This window comes from Mauremys mutica, chromosome 5 (genome assembly GCF_020497125.1).
Source record: "Mauremys mutica isolate MM-2020 ecotype Southern chromosome 5, ASM2049712v1, whole genome shotgun sequence".
Taxonomy (NCBI): domain Eukaryota; kingdom Metazoa; phylum Chordata; order Testudines; family Geoemydidae; genus Mauremys; species Mauremys mutica.
The window spans coordinates 12,701,749-12,714,589 of record NC_059076.1 but is presented as its reverse complement, the minus strand read 5'-3'; the positions used below and the strand labels follow the sequence as shown (position 1 = coordinate 12,714,589).

Genomic DNA, 12,841 nt, shown 5'->3' with positions numbered 1-12,841 from the left:
TGGCACCACCAGAGTTGTCAACTAAGTTTCAGAGAGATCTAAGCAAGGAAGAGCCCGTCTTAGCTGTCACATCCCAGATGGAGTGGGAGAGTTGGCATTTAAAGGAGGAAGTAGCTTTTTCTCCTTGAAAACTTTAGCTAATTTTATATTACAGTTGTTGACATGTTAAACACGGAACCTCACTCTGCAGCGAGTCAATGGTTTATGTGCAAGTAAGAACCACTCACATTGGATGATGGGTGTTGGTAAATATGCTTTTCTCCCAAGAGCAAGTGATCAATGTAACCGGCTGCTCCTCCGGTGCAATTGGGATATTTTCCAAAATCCCCAATGCCACCGGGGCCAAGGTAACCCCTGGAAAGGAAGCAAAAGCCATGGGTCTTTGCAGCGCTGTACTGTTGAAAGGCTTGAGAATGAACAAGGCTACACTTGGCTGCTCTTTAGGGATCTGCTGAAACACAAACTCACCCCCACAGGCAATCAGGTCACCCACCAAACAACATCCTTCCCAGGTCCAAGTCGCAAGGGGAAGGGCAGCCCAGAGGAGATGCTAGCCAACGTCAGGTGCAACTAATTACCACCAGTGCGCTCTGTAACTGCCAATCCCCACAGCCAAACTAGACAAGCGCCAGAGTCAGGCTGATCAAGACAAGATCAACTGCCAACAAGCCGTAGCGCCCAACCTTGCCCTTAACACAGATCCAGCTCTCGGGCCCCTGGGAAGGTACAATGCACTGTGGAACTCAGCCCAGCTTTTTATGCTGCGGAGTGTTCCTCTGGCCTGACGCACGGGGGTGAACACAACGTGCTGAATACAGAACAAGCCAATGCAGCATCGGTGCCGCCAGGCAAGGAAATGTTCACAGACTCCCACAGCAGTAAGCACAACACAGGGGAGCTCCAAGAGACCCCTCAGGCTACAGCCACTTGGAAACAAGTGGATGAGAAATCTCTGTGGTGGGCAGCCAGGTGCCGTTAACAAGAAATCCCCCAAAACCCAGCAACTTGACGCTACGAGACCCACAGCCAGTGTCAAACTGAGACTGTACTTGGGAATGGCAGGAAGAGGCCACACACGGCTAGTCAGCGCCTGAAGCTGGTGGCTGGGGAAGCAAGCACTGGCAGGGCAGGGCAGGACATCTCCAGTGCTGACTGCACTCAGAAAGCAGCTCATCGAGAAGGGAACTTTCGAACAAGGTACTTTGAACAGGCCTAGTACGGCCCCTATCCAGCATCCCAGAAGCCCAGGCACTTCTAGAAGCAAGGAGAGCTCCAGGCTGTCGCAGCTAGAAGCACCAAGAGTCATTACTAGGACCCATGTGCGCATGATGGGGAGGTCCTCATCTGCCTGAGCACACAAGCTGCGGAAGGGATGTAGCTGCAGCGGACAGCAAGCATCAACAGCAGCGGCCCGAAAGCTCAGCACATATGAAAAGACTGGCTTATTAAGATGTCCTTTCGGGAAGAGAGCACCTCATTCCCTTACCTCCCAGGGTTGCAAGGAGGAGACATGCAAGAGAGATGTGAGCTGCTCAGACACTACAGTGATGGGGACCATAGGAGAACCTCAGAGGGAGATTTTAAACCTGTTTCTTATCTAGGTGAGTAATAAAGATGTCCTCTACATAAAGCCAAGTGTTTCACTGAGAAACCCCCTTTTCCTACTGACTCAGAGCTAGAGACACTGAAACATGGTCCCTACGTAGCAGAATAACCCGACACCACACAGAAGGCACCCAAAGGAGAAGGATGCCAAGCATTCAACTTACTTTGGGCAGCCAGGTACAGTTAACAGGAAGGTCAAACCCAGCCAAGTCGCTTCCAGCGTCAGAATGAAAACCCACTGTGGCCAGTAGAGCAGGATATCCCGCAGGGCAAAATACGGGGTCTCTAGCTTGAGAGGTAGGGAGGAAAAGGAATATTAACTGGCAAATGATCACTGAGTTTTTGGGGAAAAGACACCTTTCACTTTCGAACAGCCCCTGGCACTGCAGATGGGCGTGATAACAGCAGAGTTTGCAAGGCTTTCCATTGTAACATTGTTTTCACACGCCCACAATGTCTGAAACTGACATTCACCAGGTTTGCTTTCAAAAGTGATTTTGTTTTGAAAGTCTGAGCAAAATCCTTTCAGCAGATTGTGAGCCGCATTTTTCCTTGTTGTACAAATTCTAGCTATGCTAAAGAGAGTGACATTTGAAACTCTGGATTCAGCATGGACTAAACCCTTGCTTGGCTCAGGTGGGGGACAGAAGGGTTAAAATAAAAGCACTGTAAGTGACTGGAAAGGGTCACGTCCCAGCATGCTTAGTGTGTTTCTGCTAAAATCTCAGCAGAGCGTAAGAAAGCCCTGCACTCTTAGGGCATTGCTGCCTGGTCTGTGCCTCGCCTTCCGGCCAAGAGGGTGGTGCTCAGACCGACATGCGACAATTCTAGAAGAGGGAGGCATTTGGAGCCTTGAAGTGGACAGTGCACTGAATTAAGAGTTCAAAATTACACCTGTGTTTTTCAGCACCCTTGGAATCCAAGAGGCATCGATTGCAGATCAGGAAGGAGTGAATTCCTAAGGACCTTTATAATCCTCTACACGGCAACCAAGCTGGTGCTAGCCATGCAGAGCTGTTGAAATGCACCCCTCTCTGCTCAGTTCCTGAGCAACCCCCTTGCGCTGTTCTGTACAGTTAAACAGATATTAGTCTTGTGCGGCATGGCTCCTAAAACCACACAAGAGTTGCCGGAGACAGGACTACAGTGGCAGGCACGGGAGAGGCTACCATCCAACACCAGACTGCATGTGCAAGAGGCAAATGTGACGGTGCTGTGTATCCTACAAGTGTTTACAGCCTGCCCCTCCAGCATCATCGAAGCCAGCTATATCCAAGGATCACTCACCAAGGTATCGTTCTCAGCCACAGCTTTAGCAAACAGGAGTTCTAAAACGGCAACCACAAGGTAGGTAAATCCCAGTCTCTGGAGTACACCTGGAATCCGCAGATTATCCCAGGACACTACAGGAAACACACACCCAATGTAAGAGAGGGGCTGCTGACGTATTACTGCAGCTCTTTGGCAATGCACATTGGTAAATTCTGGCTCCTTCTCAGGCTCAGGTTGGCCACCCCTGGGTTAGGGCCTATGTACTCATGCTGCCGCAGGGAATGTCTACACAGCAAAGAAAAAACCCCAGCTGACCCGTGCGAGCCGACTCAGGCTGCAGGGCTGTTTCGTTGCTGTGTACACTTCCGGGCTCGGGCTGGGCTCTAGGACCCTGTGGGGTGGGAGGGTCCCAGAGGAGGTGTGTGATGCACTCACTTTGTGCCCCACTTCCACAGCTTGGGGGATATTTCCTCCCCACCCCGTCTCACTGCACAGGGCGGGAGCAGGGCACAGGGTGGGACCGTCCCATGAAATGCAAGCAACACACCTGCACTGCGCCCCTTCCTTTAAGCACAGTTTTTCCTACCCCAGGCTTTCCTTTCCCGCTCCCCTGCAACTTCACAGTCTGAGCACAACTGGTATTCTCAGGATACAGAGAGGAGGGTGTGATGGTCTAGAAGCAAGAATTGGGAGGTCCCAGTCTTCTATGGACTGGATGTCTCTCTGGAAGATACGCTTCAGTCAGTTCCTGGGCTCAGATAAATGGTTGAACGGATGAAATGCTCCAGCCCGTGTTACACAGGAGGTCAGACCAGATGATCTAATGGTGCCTTCTGGCTTTATAATGTATGAATATCAGTAAAGAGACAGCCCTAAGCCAGACGGCTGCCAGAGTTATGCAGCACAGCTGAACAGCTCACCATTCTTGGTCTATGACAGCACAGAACTGCCCTCTACCTGCAGTCGGTCCATGGGGTGGGACTGATCTTATATTCATTCTGTAACAGCCACATTAAAATGAAAGCTACAAATTCCAAAAAGGACAAGCAAACAACAAATGAATTCTCTCCACTTACAAGGTCCAAGGCAATAATTGGGATTGACGATTACAATGCCTATTAGAAACAGCAAGAAACTCCTCCAGAGAGCTTTCCCCAGCACTTTCCACTTCGAACATCCCCGCCTCAGCATGGAGTTCAGTGACAGCGAAATTGAGGTGCCCATGATAAACACAAACCTAGAAAAGCAGGCAGCTGTGAAATGGGTCTATTCAGGGGAAACACGCCTAATCACACATACTCCAGTGCTGTGACTCCGTGTGGCTCCTATGCGTAGGGGTAGCCAGGGGGCTCTACATACTACCCCTGCCCCAAGTGCCAGCTCTGCAGCTCCCATTGACCAAGAACTGCAGCCAAAGGGAGGTGCGGGGGTGGCGCCTGCAGACGGGGCAGCGTGCAGAACCACCTGGCCACGCCTCCACATAGGAGCTGGAAGGAGGACATGCTGCTGCTTCTGGGGACTGCCTGAGGTAAGTGCCACCCAGAGCCTGAACCCCCTGACCTTCTCCCACGCCCCAATCCCCTGCTCCAGCCTGATCCCCCTCCCACCCTCTGAACCCCTCGGTTGCAGCCTGGAGCGCCCTTCTGCACCACAAACCCCTCACCCCCAGCCCCACCCCAGAGCCCAAACCGCCAGCTGGAGCCCGTACCCCCTCCCGCATCCCAACCCTCTGCCCCAGCTCGGAGCCCCCTCCTGCACCCTGAACTCCTCATTTCTGGCCCCACCCCAGAGCCCCCACCACCAGCCCAGGGCCCTCATCCCCTTCCACACCCCAACCCCCAATTTTGTGATCATTCATGGCCTGCCACACAATTTCCATACCCAGATGTGGCCCTCAGGCCAAAAAGTTTGTCCACCCCTGTACTAGCCCATATATCACATCACCCAGACTAGCCCTGTTCCTGGCATAGCAGCAGACTCTCATTGGTCTGTGCTTAAAAAAAAACAAACAAAAAACAAAAAAACAAATACAATACACCTCAAAATCAATTTTCCAAATGGATTTAAGGTGCACTGAAGTGCAATTTAGCAGCATTCCACTGTGTGGCCCTTGTAGTCTACCATGGGGGAGGGATAGCTCAGTGGTTTGAGCACTGGCCTCCTAAACGCAGGGCTGAGAGTTCAATCCTTGAGGGGGCTATTTAGGGAACTGGGGCAAAAATCTGTCTGGGGATTGGTCCTGCTTTGAGCAGGGGGTTGGACTAGATGACCTCCTGAGGTCCCTTCCAACCCTGAGATTCTACGATTCTATGATTTATTCCTTTCAGGGAGTATCCTCCTTCAAACTCTCCTTTGCTGTGAAGCCCACAAAACCCTTGACAATGGTTCAGCTCTTGGTGTGCTCAGATCACAGCTCATCATGCTGACCAATACTGTCTCATTGTTTCTTTATACTTCCGTCTGTCCGTCCGTCAGTATCTGTCTGTTGTCTTTGCTGTAAGCTCTTTGGGGCAGGGACTGTTTTTTTGTTCCGTGTTTGTACAGCACCTAGCACAACGGGGCCCTGGTCCATGACTGGGGCTCCCGGGCGCTACGATAATACAAAATAATAATATTCACCACAAAGACTTACCATGGAAACACAAGATCTGCCAGCGTTAAGCCTACAAAGGAATCAATAGACAAGTTTTAATTGCCTTGAAAGACTGCACTCATGACGACCCTCCTTTCTAAGTCTGCAGAGAAACTGCAGAATACCTGTAGTGATTCAGTAAACCAAATTCTTAAGCAGCGTCCTAAAAGATACTGACAAATAACTACTCCTTTGACTGTATCTGCTTCACTTTCCCTTCAGTTTGTTTGCCCAAACACTGTCTGAATTAACGGCTGTGTCACAGGGAAGACTTCTGCCATGGGACCTTCACAATTTACCATGATATAAGCACAGCACAATATGTGTGAACACAAGACCATCAAGCATGATCACTGGGGCAAGGCTGCCATTAATGTTATCTATGCAGCACCTAGCACAATGGGACCATGACCTGGCTGTCACCTCTAGGTCCTACCACCATAAGCCTTAAATAAGAACACAGCCACTCAAAATGCGTGGCTGTGTTAAAGATGTAAGCAAAAAGGTTATGTGACAATATGGAGCCTTCCCAAGATTGTCTGATACCAGGAACAGTCACACCGTGCTTTGAACTATTCTCCTGCCAGATACTGGGGGCTAAATCCTTTGCTGGTGTAAACTGACATAGCTCCACTGACTTCAACGGCGCTACACCTATGTGCACCAGCTGAGGCTCCGGCCCTGAATGTTCATTTCTGTGACTAAGGTCTGTATTACACGTATGAACCATACTTTACCATTCCAACTCTGATGTTTGAAGAACCAGTATTTTCCTCCTCCGTAATTAACAAATACCATAATTATGAGAGAGAGCCTAAAAAGACACAAAAAAATAATGAGAACGCAGGTACAATATTGTGTGTCAAAAACAGACACGCACTTAATATTTTACCCCGTTAAAACATTTTTCAATCTGTCTTTTTTTAAGCAAGCCTGTAAACACAACAGCCAAGCATGCCGTTGAGGGATCAGTGAACGACCTTCATTCAGAGGAAATTGATGTTGACTGAGAGAAGGAGAGAGCACTTGAAAGTCACATTACAAAGCATGCTGAGTGTGATTTTTGTTCATATTCCCATATAAGTTCACAAAGCTGGCTCCCCACATTGCTCCAGCCCAATTCTAAACATTTCAGGAAACCCAAGAAGTAGGATCCTGCAGTTCTTCCCCATTAAATGGACCCCCTGGGGCTGTCAGATCTCTAAGCCAGAGATTGCACAGATTGGTCCTAGTAATTCCATGTACTCCACCAACTTCATTTAGCAAGTCCTCAGCCCCCACCCCATCCCCTGAAAGAGAGAAAAGCATCATTCCTCCCATTGTAGACAGCAGATAAATCAGAACACGGAGTTAAGAGACTTGACCAAGGCCACACAGGAAAATTAGGAGCAGGGCAGGGAACAGCGAGGCTGTCTTTTTACTTGTAAGCCTCCTGGAGGGAAGAGAATGACTGAGTACAATAAAGGAAAATCTAACTAAAAGTCATGCAGGAAAAAGGAAATGGAGGCTGGACACCAGAAAAACTTCCTGCCATGGAAATCTAGCAGCCTGTGGAATTGTCTGTCAAGGGACCTGGTGAAAGGCTCATCAAAACCAGACAGGACAGATACTAGTAAATGCACTACAGAGAACAATTCTCATAGGGAGGGAGAGGAAGAAGTTATCATAATATGTAGGGCTGGTCAAAAGTTTTCCATCTAAACTGTTTTTTTGATGGAAAACTGAGTTTTTGACACACAGTTTTTCATGAAAAGTGTCTGCTTTCCACGGAAAATGTCAATGTTTTGTTGAAATCCTGGATGCCTGGAAAAAAAAAAAAAAGTTTTCAACCTAAAAGTGAAATATTTTGATTCTGAAATGCGCCCACAGTGCCACATGGGAGTCATAGTTCAGTTGCCTCATGCTCCCCCATCTCCTCTATGGCAAACTTCCCATCCAGACTACATTTCCCATGAAGCACCAGGGTCACAAGACTGCCATGATGCATGGCCTACACTATCCAAGAGGGAAGACCATGATGCATGATGGAAGATGTAGTCTGACCAAAGAGCCACCCTATAGAAGAGGATGAGGCACCAGAACTACAACTCCCATGAGGCACTAGGACACCATTACCAATCAAAATATTTTGGTTTACAGCCAAAATATTCTGTTTTTTTATTTTTTGCTAACTCAAGTTTTCATAGGAAAAAATAATTTCCAGCCATCTCTATTAATAGGTAGTTTCCTTCTCCATACATATAAACCCACATCCAATACCATGACATTCTACCATCCCTGGGGGTGAAGATTTCATACTCTGGCCATAATTACATTTGTTCAAACCTAGAGGAGCTTTATAGCGAGTGGTACAGAAGCCTCTGAGGCTGTAATTTACCCTCGGAATGTGTCAAGGGAGCGCAGTCGCTGCTGGGAGACGGTCCACGTGGTAGCTGGGACATTACTGCTTGTGGAATCTGCTCTGGTTGGGGATCCGAGCTCCTTGGAATAGAAACACCACACAAGAGGAAAAGCTAGCAACTGCCTCGACACCTTCGCTATCCTGACCATATGGGGAATGTGACTTTGCCAGCTGAGGCCTAGAGATACTGGACATTTTCACACACCATAACTAATTCTGTTCTTCCCATTTCTCTCTCTATTCCCCACTGAGGGATTCCTTGTATTTCACACTTCACACTTCTTTAATCATCGGTGGGCAGGGCACTGGACTGTGACTCAGGATAGCTGGGTTTAATCCCAGTGTTGACCATACACTCCATGTGACCTTAGGCAAGTCACTGAATCTACCCTGTGCCTCGGTTCGGCATGAATAGAGTGGGGATAACACTTCTCTGCCTCACAGGGTGCTGTGCAGATAAAACTGATGCACTCAGCACGCCACCAGTGATGAGGACCATGTACAATAGACTCCCGAGAGAATAACTGGGGAGCATAACACTGAAGCGTGCTCATCCTGTGTGGGCAAAGTACACTAGGCCAGATGCTGATGTCATTTATATCAGTGTAAATCCAGAGAGATTCCAACAGCTGTACTCCACATCTGCAAGTGTTTAACAGCGCAGAATGTGGCCCACAGCCTCTGCAGCACTTGCAGGCCCTGGTCTAATCACTGAACGTTAGGCCTGAGTTCAGAGTTCCTAGAACTGCCTCTAGTGCTGGGAGCAGTCAGCAGAGTTTTCCTCTCTTGACACTGTCCACGTCACAACAGGATAATTCTCTCAGTGGAATATTTCCTGCACTGAAACTAGCGAGAGAGGCAAAACACCTAGCTGTGCAGTAACTGACAGGGTACACGTACACTGGAGCTAAAGGTGTAATTTTCAACTCAGGTAGGCGTACGCACATTAGCTCTGTTGAAATTGGCTTGTTACAAGCAGGAGTGTGGCCAGGGCAGCATGGGCAGTAGGACAGGCTAGCAGCTAGCTGCCGTGAGTACGCAACCAGGGTCTCGGACAGGATTGTACCTGGTGAGGCTAGCCCGTCACAGCTGCGCTTCTACGTTTAGCATGCTAGCGCAATCATGTATGTCTGCCTGAGCTGGACATTACACCCACAGCTCCGGCGTAGATGTATCCTGAGAGTCATATATATCCACTGCACATACATTAACCACAGGTGGTGAGCCCCCTCCAGCGCTCCCCACAGATCGAGACAGCAGGGCCGCCCAGGGGAAGGGGGGGGTGGCACAAGTGGGGCAATTTGCACCAGGACCTGGGCCCTGCAGGGTCCCCGTGAGCCCTGGTCGAAAATCCCTTCTTTTTTAATTTTTACTCACCCGGCAGCGGTCTGGGTCTTCGACGGCACTTCGGTGGCAGGCCCTTCACTTGCTCTGGGTCTTCAGTGGCACTTCGGCGGTGGGTCCTTCAATGCTGCCAAAGATACGGAGCGAGTGAAGGACCCCCTGCTGCCGCCACTGCCGAAGACTCAGAGCGCCGCCTGGTGTGTACAAGTGCTGCAGCGGGTGGCGCCTTTTTTATGTCCGCTCCCCCGCTTTGTCCCAGGCCCCCTGAATCCTCTGGGCGGCCCTGGAAGACAGCTGTCTGCCCACACTTCAAGGATTGCCCAGGAACCTGTTCATGAGGGGGATGTGGCTGATAATTTACTGAATCTCAAAAAGGCCTAGTTCGTGTGAACGCTTCAGTGTAAAAACATGGACGGCAATTTAACACATTCTAACAACTCACAGAATTAATGAGACGATCAGTGTCTCCAGGGTGCAGTTTCTTGTAAAACCAATTCCTGATTGGATCGATGCTGTGAACCAAGAACAGTAAAAAAAATCATATTCTATTGCTTATTCAGAACAAACACATGCTATCAAATCATGTTGGAGCAACATAAACCAGACGCTGAGAACATCTACCCCCATCCCCAGTCCCCTCCCTGGATTAGTACAATGTTATTAAGCTTGCAAAGTCAAACACACAAAAGTTAAAGTGCCAGAATTAAGGTGGTTCGTGCAACCTTAATTCAGCCCTGTTGTGTATACACACTATGGTACAATCACCACATGCTCAGATTCCCCCCCCCCCCACACACACTTTTCGTTTACACGCAGGACCACCTCATTCAGTGCACAGGATGGATGGCTATGTTAACAGATTTTCCAACCTTTATAGTTAAACACATACGTAAATCCTATAGACTGGAATGGGTCTTAACCAGGGGCTGAACTGCTGTTCAGGGCCCTAGATACTCCGTAGTACTGGAAGCATATGGAAACATTCCCTGTATTAAACTTTGCAACACTGTGGTTTAGTTGGAGGATATCAGCATCTGGAAAATGATAACTATGTGATGATTAAATGATGCTGGCCTGAACTGTTGGGCTGCCTGAAGCAGAATACAAAAGGGGGTCCCCCTGGGATGACAACAAGGATTTAATCACATGCTTCAGTACGTTCCTGAACTCAGGCCTACGTTCTCATATTCATTTCTCATCCCAGCTCCTGTGCCACAGTCTGATAGAAAGCCTACAGAATGACAGCCTGTCAGAAGGTATCCCTAGAAAAAAAACATAGCACAGGCAGCACTAATGCATGTCTCTTCACCCCATCCTATGCATAGGGCCCAGCACTGAGATGCAGAGAATTCTACTGTGAGGAGTTGGTTAATATGCTACAGCTGGCTCTTCAGTAAGACTGAGAAGAGCAGTATCAATCAGCCACCAACTGAAATGCAAACACCCAGCACTCCAGCCCTGGACTGAGAGCACCAACAGCTGTGTGCAGTGTTATTGGAGCCGTGCTGGTCCCAAGATATTAGAGACAAGGTGGGTGAGCTCTGAAGAAGAGCTTTGTGTAAATTCAAAAGCTTGTCTCTCTTACCAACACAAGTTGGCCCAATAAAAGATAATACCTCCCCCACCTTGTCTCTCTAGCACCAACAGCTGTCAGACTGTTCAGACTTTCAGACACTACCCATCATGACCAGAAGAAGTGAAAGGTTCCATGTTCCATTGCCAATATTGTGAGCCACCCAGTCCCCCATTAAATCCTTTGTTTCACAGTAGCTCTACTGAATTCAGTCAGCAGTTAATCTGTGGAATAAATTTCTTATCCTTAAATCAAGAGCTTGGCCCTTAGCAAACTAAAGGCGAGATAGTCAGCTGGTGCAAATCAGCCTAGCTCCAATGAACAGGAGACTCCAGCTGTAAGACAGCCCAGCTCCCGGTTTGCACTCATGAGACAGCAGGATCTTTTTATTTTGTGTTTGTACAGCACCTAGCACAAAGGGCCCTGGTTCATAACTGGGGCTCCTGGGTGTTATGGCAATACAAATAAATAAGAATAGTGAGTGTGCTTTCATCTACAACAAACCCCCCAAGAGAGTCTCTAACGTGTACAGGAATGTTTCACAAACAACGTCCACTTACATCACGAAGACATGTCCCACTGTCAGGATACTGAGGACCCCCATATAAATGAGGAATGCATACAGGATAGCTGCAGGAAAAGAAGACATCTTCATAGCTGAGGTAACAAAAACAATGGGCATTCTGGGCCTGATACATCAATGCGTTATACCTGTGTAAAACTGGAGTAACCCAGCGAGAAGTCAGGCTGACAGCTTGCTACAGGAACCTCTCTGAGTGGTACCGTAACCTGAAGGAAGGATTGGCCAGGGGCTAGGGCACTAGCATGGGACTTGGGAGACCAAGGTTAAATTACCTGCTCTGCCACAGACTTCCTGTGTGACACTGGGCAAGTCACTTAGCTTCTGTGCCTCAGTTCCCTATCTGTAAAACGGGCATAATACTTCCCTCCCTCAGCCCTGTGGTTGTTGTACACATTGAAGACTGTGAAGCACTTTGAGTTCTAGTGATGAAAATGCTAGGTATTGTTATGTGAGAACACAAGCCCCAGCAAAAAAAAAACCCCAAAGGTGACTGCAACCTAGTGACTGTATATTCCAGTATAAAAATAACCAAGGCAAAACATATCATAGTGGTAGTGGTAGTGGCATATGTGGTAGTGGCATATGTTGTAAAGGAAAAACTGGCTGGATTTAGAAACAGCCTGAATTCAAGGAGTAAAAGAGGTAGAGGAGTCAAAGATGTATGGATTTGCAAGCATGGGGAATGTCTCTGTCAGAGCTGAGGGAAACAGTTTGGTCAAAACTATTTCACCAAAAAAAAAAATGCAGATTCGGGGCATTGAAATATTTCATAAATTTAAGACAAATTTGCCAATTTGTTTACTCCCCCCAAAATCTAAAAATATTCCAAAACAACAAAACATTTCACTTTGACCTTTTTGAAGCATTTCAGTTTTTTGATCTGAAATGACTTTTCATGTCAAAGCTTACCTCAATTTTATTAAAAATAAAAAACTCAAAACATTTAATAAGGCTCAAAAACAAAACAAAATGTTTTGTTCAACCTGAAATTAACCCTGAAAGTAACCTGAAATTTTTGGTATGGCCAGGAAAAAAAAAAATCACTTCTTCACACAGGTGTAGCTTCTTTAGAGTTAAAGGAATAGGAAACATTAAAGAATTATCTACTGTAAAGAGCAAGAATGGGGAAGGATGCTGATTAGAGACTGAAACAGCTCTGGGAGGGACACACAAAGAGAGACAACAGGCATTAACATAACACAGAACGGGCAGCTAGACAAGATTGAACAAACACACCCAATGCTTTGTGGCAGAAGCAGAGCACACTGAGTGCAGAGGAACCAGCTGGGTGGGTGTGTTTTGGGAGGAGGAGGAAGTGGGATCTAAATCTGAAAACAGAACGCAGACACATACCTTGTGACCAGTGATTTCCCTACACCCCCCCCAGGGAGGGTGTACACCCCCCCTGAATTTTCCCAACACCCCCCCCCC

General features: G+C 47.9%; 1 protein-coding gene across 1 annotated transcript in view; it reads right to left on the bottom strand.

The window, feature by feature from the left end:
- LOC123371495 (heparan-alpha-glucosaminide N-acetyltransferase-like) overlaps positions 1–12,841 on the bottom strand; it is a 31,278-nt gene that overhangs the window by 3,500 nt on the left and 14,937 nt on the right. Inside the window, exons 5-13 of the mRNA XM_045019186.1 lie at positions 11,388–11,457; positions 9,697–9,766; positions 7,887–7,990; positions 6,247–6,323; positions 5,510–5,540; positions 3,954–4,114; positions 2,893–3,008; positions 1,770–1,894; positions 228–354 (exon numbers count right to left, since the gene is read on the bottom strand). Coding sequence (XP_044875121.1) covers positions 228–354; positions 1,770–1,894; positions 2,893–3,008; positions 3,954–4,114; positions 5,510–5,540; positions 6,247–6,323; positions 7,887–7,990; positions 9,697–9,766; positions 11,388–11,457 — 881 coding nt within the window. The remainder of the gene's footprint in view (positions 1–227; positions 355–1,769; positions 1,895–2,892; positions 3,009–3,953; positions 4,115–5,509; positions 5,541–6,246; positions 6,324–7,886; positions 7,991–9,696; positions 9,767–11,387; positions 11,458–12,841) is intronic.